The sequence below is a fragment of the Fistularia commersonii genome, chromosome 22, assembly GCF_037954325.1.
Source record: "Fistularia commersonii isolate RoL2024-O1a breed Wild chromosome 22, RoL_Fcom_v1.0, whole genome shotgun sequence".
Taxonomy (NCBI): Eukaryota; Metazoa; Chordata; class Actinopteri; order Syngnathiformes; family Fistulariidae; genus Fistularia; species Fistularia commersonii.
Window position 1 is genome coordinate 5,184,666 of NC_141305.1, and position 7,835 is coordinate 5,192,500.

The following is a 7,835-nucleotide window of genomic DNA, read 5'->3' on the forward strand; positions in this document are numbered from 1 at the left end:
TAATGGAAATTGGGCTACTGTGGGTCGAAGAACAAGAAGACTTTCAGCCAGAATAAAAGGAAAGGTGTACAAGACAGTGGTGAGACCAGCGATGATGTATGGACTAGAAACTGTTACAATGACCAAAAGACAGCAGGCAGAATTAGAGGTTGCAGAGATGAAGATGTTGAGGTTCTCTTTGGGAGTGACCGGGATGGATAGGATAAGGAATGAGTCTATCAGAGGGACGGCACATGTTCGATGTTTTGGAGAGAAGGTCAGAGAAGCCAGACTGAGATGGTTCGGTCATGTACAGAGAAGAGATAGTGAATATATTGGTAGACGGATGCTGGAATTGGAGCTGCCAGGCAAGAGGTCTCGAGGAAGACCAAAGAGAACATTTATGGACGTAGTGAGAGAGGATATGAAGGTAGTTGGTGTGAGAGAGGAAGATACAGAGAATAAGGTTAGATGGAGAAAGTTGACTCGCTGTGGCGACCCCTGACGGGAAAAGCTGAAAGAAGAAGAAGAAGAAGAAGAAGAAGTATGAAATTTATCAAAGGTTCGGTCACTCTTTTGACCAATTATGGTCCATTTGAGTAAATGCCAGATCAGAGGGCATTCATTTAGAGCGTTATCGCTGTATACACTTTATTCAATGACATTTCACAATAGGATTCTTGAACATGTATATGTATGAATGTTTCTTTACGTGTATATATTGTCTATAACGCTTTTTGACTATGTGTACCTTAATGTCTAGATTTAAAAAAATCATTGCTGCTGTAACATTGCAGTTGCCCCTTGGGAATAATCAATCTATCTATCTAATTTCATGTCTTTTTTTTTTAATTCCTGATGGTTTTTTTTTTTTATTATTTCAATTTTGAAATCCGAGAGCTTATAAATGAACCAAGGGTTAAACTAATGATATAGCAAACTGACAAAAAAAGTGGAAACCGGAAGTGGCGTCAGAGTGAGCCCTCTTGTCCAAGTCTCGCCTCTTTGCTTCCCGTCAGGACTCCCGTCCGTCACATGACAGCTCCGGGAGCCTCCTGACTCCCCGCTCCTCCTCTCCCCTCCTCGCTCTGTCAGTCGACCGTTTCCCCGCCGTTCATTCGGTCGGCGCACGTTAGACCCGCTGTCTCCGTTACCGTCCACCGCAGACCCCCTCCAACCTTCCCCCCTTACCCGCGGAAAAGAGACGCCGACATGGCGGACGCAGCCAGGGTCGTCCCGCCGCCTGACCACACCGGCTTCCAGGAGCTGGACGACGCGGAGGACCTGTTCCCGGAGGCGGCCGCCGCTCAGGAGGTGAGGCGGGTGGAGGTGATGGAGGGGAGGCCGAAAGGAGCCGCGGTGGTCCGGGAGGGATGCTCGATCCTCGTAACGGCTGGAAACTTACCGGAGGCTCGGCGGGGGTCGGGGAGACCCTTAAATGGGCTCAAATTTGAACGGGGTTTGGTTTGGGGAGCTTGCGACTCCTGACGGCCGTTTAAAGGTTCCAACGACGGACAAACAACAATAACGGTGGCGTCGGGGCCCAGTTATCGGGAACGGGAGCAGGTGTGTGTGTGTGTGTGTGTGTGTGTGTGTGTATGTGTATGTGTGTGTATGTATGTGTGTTAGTGTTTCCCGTCAGGTGACAGTCACGCAGGTGAGGATGGCGACTTCGGGCCGGAAACAACAATAACCCTGATTCCTGTTCTACCTGCCGAACGGAGAACAAATATCGCGAGATTCCGAGGCGACTTAATCAGTAACGTATACGTACATCCCGGTTCATCACGTGACCGTCCTCGACTATACGGGTTTGAGGGTCCAGTGTGTTTACAAGCTTCCAGACCGGAAGTCGATCAGGCCTTTCATTGGCTCATTTCTTTTTACTTGTATATAATTTTTATTTTTCCGCTTTTTTTTTTTTTCGATCATCCTATCACTTCCTGCTAATTTTTTCGAGATTGATTTTATTTTATTTTTTTTAACCAGGCGCTGTTATCATATCAGTTTCTGATAAGGGATGAATTTGCAGTGAATCTGCTCCTTCTCTTCCCTCCCTCCCCGCATTCTTCACTCTTACTGGGTCATTTGGGTCCAAATCAGTTCCGTTATTCATTTAACTGTCACTGGGTGAGACTATGTCACTGTGGTTGTGTCTCACTATTTCTTTGTGTGTGTGAGTCATTGTGTCTGTCAATGTGTGTATGTCATTGTGTGCCATTGTGTAACTGTGTATGTCTGTGTGTGATAAGGTTGACAGGGCACTCTGTCACCGCTCACCTGTGTGACCTCAGACCGATGTGCGTGCGTGTGTGTGTGTGTTTGGTGACCTCTGAGTGGGGTGTGTGTGTATGTCAGTGTGGTTGTCATTGTGTGTTTTTGTTACTTTTGTGTGTCTCACTATGTGTGTGTGCGTGAGAGGCCTCTGCCGCTTCCTGCTCTGGACTCATCCTGGAAACATCCTGACTGAAAGTTTTTTTCCCCTTATGTGCTGATTGGCCTCTGACTGCAGTGGATGAAAGAGCCGATCAATATATTATTATGGTCTGTCAATGAAGCCAATGAAGTTTAATTGTCCTCGTTGTCATCACGAGCAAGTTCACATCGTTTTTTTTTTCAGTTTTGTGAAAATGAAGTTAAAAGTCATAAATCAGATGTGAGAGCAGATTGACAATTAGAGGTTAATTGTCAACATCTGGGATCAATATGGATCAGCGCAGATGAGTACAGATCAATGTGAATCTTTTAGTTTTTGTTAGTTATTGATTCTTGATAATCAGCCGATCGTTTTTTTCCTATTAGATTCAATGAAAGTGAAGAGTGAATGTTGTTTGGTTTGTATTTACATTCATGTGTGTGTGAGTCTATGTATGAAGGAGGAAATTGATGTGACTCGACGGCTGTTTTGGAATGGAAGAACTTATTTTAAATGGCCATGAATGCGAGAAAAGAAAAGCAGCTGTGGCGCCCCCCGGTGGTGGGAGGAGTCAGTGGAATTAGAAATCTGTCATGATCATCTCCTTGGAAAAAAAACAGGGCGTTTGTACATGTTTAAATCAGACAAATAAAACGTAAGGACTCGTTCTCTGTCTCCATGGAGATGGCGCCTGACTGACAGGTGGCAGCAGCCACGCTTTCTCGTTCTCGGGAAGAACCGGTTCTTCCACTCAGACCGGATATGGTCCCGCCTGCCTCCGCAAGGGAAACAAAATCTGAAGGCACAGAACAAACCTTCACACTGGCGTGCAACCTGATGGTAACGTGGCCATGTGATCTTCACAAGAACAGCTGTCGGTCCAGAAAACCACCTGGAAGGTTAGCGTCCGCAAGGTTTTTAATCTTGAAATTCATCCAGAGCTTTCCAGAAAACTCATTGGGAAATGACCCGTGTCAGGACCCGGAGTGGGTGGCGGCTCTCTGTCAGGTGCTGCATGGGATCTAAAAGGGTCCCTCTGTGTCTTCGTGCTCTCTGCTGTGGAACCAGAACAAGTCGCAGTCAGTGACCTTTGACCTCCCGAACCAAGACGCAAACAGTCGCTCCCAGTCAGGAAGCTACCAGATGTAATGGCTGTTTTTTTCTAACTGAAATTGGATTGTGTGTGTGTGTGTGTGTGTGTGTGTGTGTGTGTGTGTGTGTGTGTGTGTGTGTGTGTGTGTGTGTGTGTGTGTTGTGTTCAGTCAGAGCCAGCCAGTCTGCCTGCTGAGGACATCAGTAGCTCAAACGGACCTAAACAGGATTCACTGTTTGACGACGACCCCGAGGACCTGTTTGCTGGTAGACACACACACAAACACACACACACACACGTTTTTTGCCTTGTTTTATGCATTTCAGATAATTTATTTCAGGGTTTTTATGTTTGTTAGTTTTCAGCCATTTCATCATCAATTTTACCTGAAATTGCATTAATTAAAACATCTTAAAATGTCCAGAGGTTTATCTTTTGAGGTATTTAAATGCCAAAATGGAATGTTTGGACTTTCTAAAATGTTCTGCACACACACACACACACACACACACACACACACACAGAGGCATCCAACACTTGCCTGCGTACATGTGGGCACACCTTAAGCTAAAGATCTGTTCAGTTACACACTTTCACCTATGGGTGGCGACACAACAGCAGAGGATGAGGCTATGGATTCTGTAGATGCAATGTTGTTCCTGAGGTCACATATGACCCTGTGTGTGTGTGTGTGTGTGTGTGTGTGTGTGTGTGTGTGTGTGTGTGTGTGTGTGTTCCAGAGGCGACAGAGGAAGTGTCCCTGGACAGTCCAGAGCGGGACGTCCTTCTGTCTGACGGCCCATCGCCCGCCATCACTCCCATCACTCCCCCCACCTCTGTCATCACACCACGCATCGGCCACACCCAAGACGACATGTTCACACACTCCTCCTTTGATGAGGTGCGCGTGCACGCACACACAACTAGAAATGACAACATTTTCACACAGTCCTCCTTCAACGAGGTATAGACACACAAACACCCATGAGGACATACTCACGCACTTCTCCTGTGATGAGGTGCGCAAACATACACGCGTGCACACACACACACACACACACACACACACACACACGCACATGACATGATCGAGATTTTCACACTCCACCTTCGACCTGGTGCACATATTACAATACACTCACAGACTCCTTCAATAAGGTGCACACACACACACACACACAACCGACATGCTCAAACACTACTCCTGTGACAAGGTGCGAACTCACAGACACACACACACGGATTATTTTTCCAAAATTGGTATCAAGTCATTCAACCAGACTTTTAAAGATTTATCTGAAAGTTTATTTCTATCAATTTTACATTAATTTTGATTATCTATTGAAAATGATCTATTGACATTTTTAGATCATTTCTTTTTGTTTCTGTACAAGTTTAATTAATTCAATTATTATTATTGTCATTATTGTTATTATTATTACTGCTGCTGTTGTTGTTTATTACCTTCGCGCTGAGGCTTCAGTGTTTGCATTCAAATCTCTTCCTCTCAGATGGAAGAGGACGAGGTCAGCGACTCCTTCGACGTGCACATATCGGTGTCGGACCCCGAGAAAGTCGGTGAGTCTCCAACCTACCGTCCCACTTGGAGCGATCCTGGGAAATCCTGAGATGTCCAGGAACAACTCCGGGTCTGTCTGTCCCCTCCAAAGGGGTGTGTGTTTTGTAACTGACGTGTGCGTCCTCTGTCCAGGTGACGGGATGAACGCCTACATGGCCTACAAAGTCACCACCAAGGTGAGTCACATGACCTGCGGCGGGCAGGCAGGGGGTAAAGATCTCTTACGTCGCTCTGTGTTTCCTCCAGACCTCCATGTCCATCTTCAAGATGAAGGACTTCTCCGTCAAGCGGCGTTTCAGTGACTTCCTGGGGCTCCACAGCAAACTGGCCTCCAAGTACCTGCACGTGGGCTACATTGTCCCCCCTGCCCCCGAGAAGAGCATTGTGGGTAAGAGAGGGTTGCCACGGTGACGGGCGGCAGATGACGGTCGCGTTCGCGGGGACATTTGGGTTGGCCGGAAATGAAACACACACACATAGACACTCACTCTCTTACTGGCATTGTGCACTTAAGTGTGTCACAGCAGCAAGTGGCTGAGAGCATCTTCATCCACAGGAATGACGAAGGTGAAGGTGGGGAAGGAGGACCAGTCGTCCAATGAGTTTGTGGAGAAGAGGAGGCTGGCTCTGGAGAGGTGAGGTTCCCTTGGGTGTTCTCTCCAGCTTCTGTCAAGGTCCGTCCTCCTCGGTTCATTGAAAACTAAATCGTCTTAAGGTGTGAATAAGAGGATGCATGGTAGGGTGATTGACAGCTGAACTGTACAGGTCAAGCCCCGCCTCCTGCCTGGGCGACAGTTGTGATTGGCTCCGGAAATTATCCTTATGAAGATCATTTTCCCTGTATTTTTTTTTCTCTTTTTGCAAATTCTCTCTTACTTTGAAAAACAAAAAGAATAAAGAAAAGTATAGAAAATCAACAACAAGCTTCCTCTGTGTCACACGACACCTTTCTGTTCAGGAAGATCATTGACCCTCAAGAGAGAAGTCCTTTCAAAGTTAGACAGGAACTTTGACGAGTGTGTGTGTGTGTGCGTGTGTGTGTGCGCGCGCGCGTGCACGCATGCGTGCATGCATGTGTGCATGTGTGTCCATCAGCGTGGAGTTCTGTAGCTTTGAGCTCCATCAACTGTCTCAGCTTGACCTTCCTGTCAGTCAAACTGTATCAGTAAAGGGCAGCAGGAATACACACACATATATATATATGCACACACACACACACACACAGACACACAACCATGCATGTTGTGATAATGATGTAGCTAATACTTGTGGTTTGACCTTTCGGCCTGTAGAGTTTTGACCAGGTTGATATTTACAACTGGGATCATACACACACACACCCACATGTACACACACACACTCACAAACCCACTCACAAACCCACTACATGGCCAACAAAAACAGCAATCGATGGTCACTAAGAGGGGCTGTTTTAAAAAGGCTCAGAGGTGTTTCGGTTGACTGTCGCCTCCTTGTGGCCAAAGTGAGACACCAGCAGGAGGAACCAGAGGAGAACATTTCTCTAGTTAAAAGTAACTAAAACACCATACAATTAGCTGAAATACCTTTAAATTAACCAGATTACTGTAAAATTGACTTAAGTACCTTGAACTGGCCAAAACACTCTAAAATTAACACAAACAAAACTAAAAATTAAAACATCCCAAAATTAACCTCAACACATTAAATTAACTGAAACACCTTAAATCAATTGAAATACCTCGCAAGTTGTTCGGTTTTGTTCAAAATAATTCTTCAGGTCTTTAAATTCAGCCTCAGGATTGTTGCAGCGTTCCAAGCTCTGAATGTCATAACACGGAAACATCAGAAAGAACTTTTCCCCCTCCGGTTTGTTTTGTTTAGAAGTTTATTAGGACAGTGTACAAAAACATTAAGCACAGAGGCAGAGATGCTTGTACCAGATTATAGCTTATAGCTAATTTCCATCTGTAGTCCTGGACAATACAATTAAAAAACTGTATAAAATAGACAATATACATAAAATAAACAGATAGGCAATAAAATAACTATACAATATATAAACAGGCAATAAAATATGTATTTTGCAAGTTGAAAGTGCTATTGTTGTGATATTGTTACTTTGGTCATCTGGGGGCCAGATTGTGACGTTCCGATTGTGACGGGAGGCCTTTGTGTTTGTTCTGCGGGGTTCCAGGTACCTGATGAGAACCGTCAAGCATCCCGTATTGCTGAAGGACCCCGATGTCCTGCAATTCCTGGAGAGCTCCGAGGTAAACAAATAAACACAAACAAACGATCAGCCATGCGGTGGATCTTCCATGGTCATCTTTACATTTGTTTTTACCGTCCCCCCCATGTTAGTTCATGTTAAGGTAGATCGGCCTTGACTTGAAAGAACCCAACCGTCAAATTTGAAAGTATCAGATGCTCAAACCGGCTATAATTAATCTCCGCTTAAACCAAATGGCATTCTGGGGTTTGTCCTGAAGGGGTTCTCCGCTAGGCTCTGCTATTACGGGAAGAAAAAAACCAAAACAGGACAAATTGGGTTCGTCTTTCTGAAGAACCCGACCCCCCCTTTTAGAGATAAAAGCGTCCGCCCCGTTTCCCGATCTGTTCTCCGTTTTTTCCAAACGTCCGACAAGGTCAAGCCGTCACGCCGCCGCCCGTAAAATCGGCCTCGGCGTGTCTTGTTTCCTGCTTTTATTGTCCGCTCCGTCTAAATCCCCCGTAACACTTGTCGCCCACCGTGCCCCTCCACACCACCTCCGCTCACCTGAGTGTCG

At 45.8% G+C, this 7,835-nt stretch overlaps 1 protein-coding gene across 1 annotated transcript in view; it reads left to right on the forward strand.

Moving 5' to 3' along the window:
- Positions 1-951: 951 nt before the first annotated feature.
- snx2 (sorting nexin 2) overlaps positions 952-7,835 on the forward strand; it is a 16,785-nt gene continuing 9,901 nt past the window's right edge. The window contains exons 1-8 of the mRNA XM_086169424.1: positions 952-1,293; positions 3,658-3,754; positions 4,229-4,389; positions 5,000-5,066; positions 5,200-5,243; positions 5,314-5,455; positions 5,624-5,702; positions 7,244-7,319. Coding sequence (XP_086025550.1) covers positions 1,192-1,293; positions 3,658-3,754; positions 4,229-4,389; positions 5,000-5,066; positions 5,200-5,243; positions 5,314-5,455; positions 5,624-5,702; positions 7,244-7,319 — 768 coding nt within the window. The 5' untranslated portion in view covers positions 952-1,191. The remainder of the gene's footprint in view (positions 1,294-3,657; positions 3,755-4,228; positions 4,390-4,999; positions 5,067-5,199; positions 5,244-5,313; positions 5,456-5,623; positions 5,703-7,243; positions 7,320-7,835) is intronic.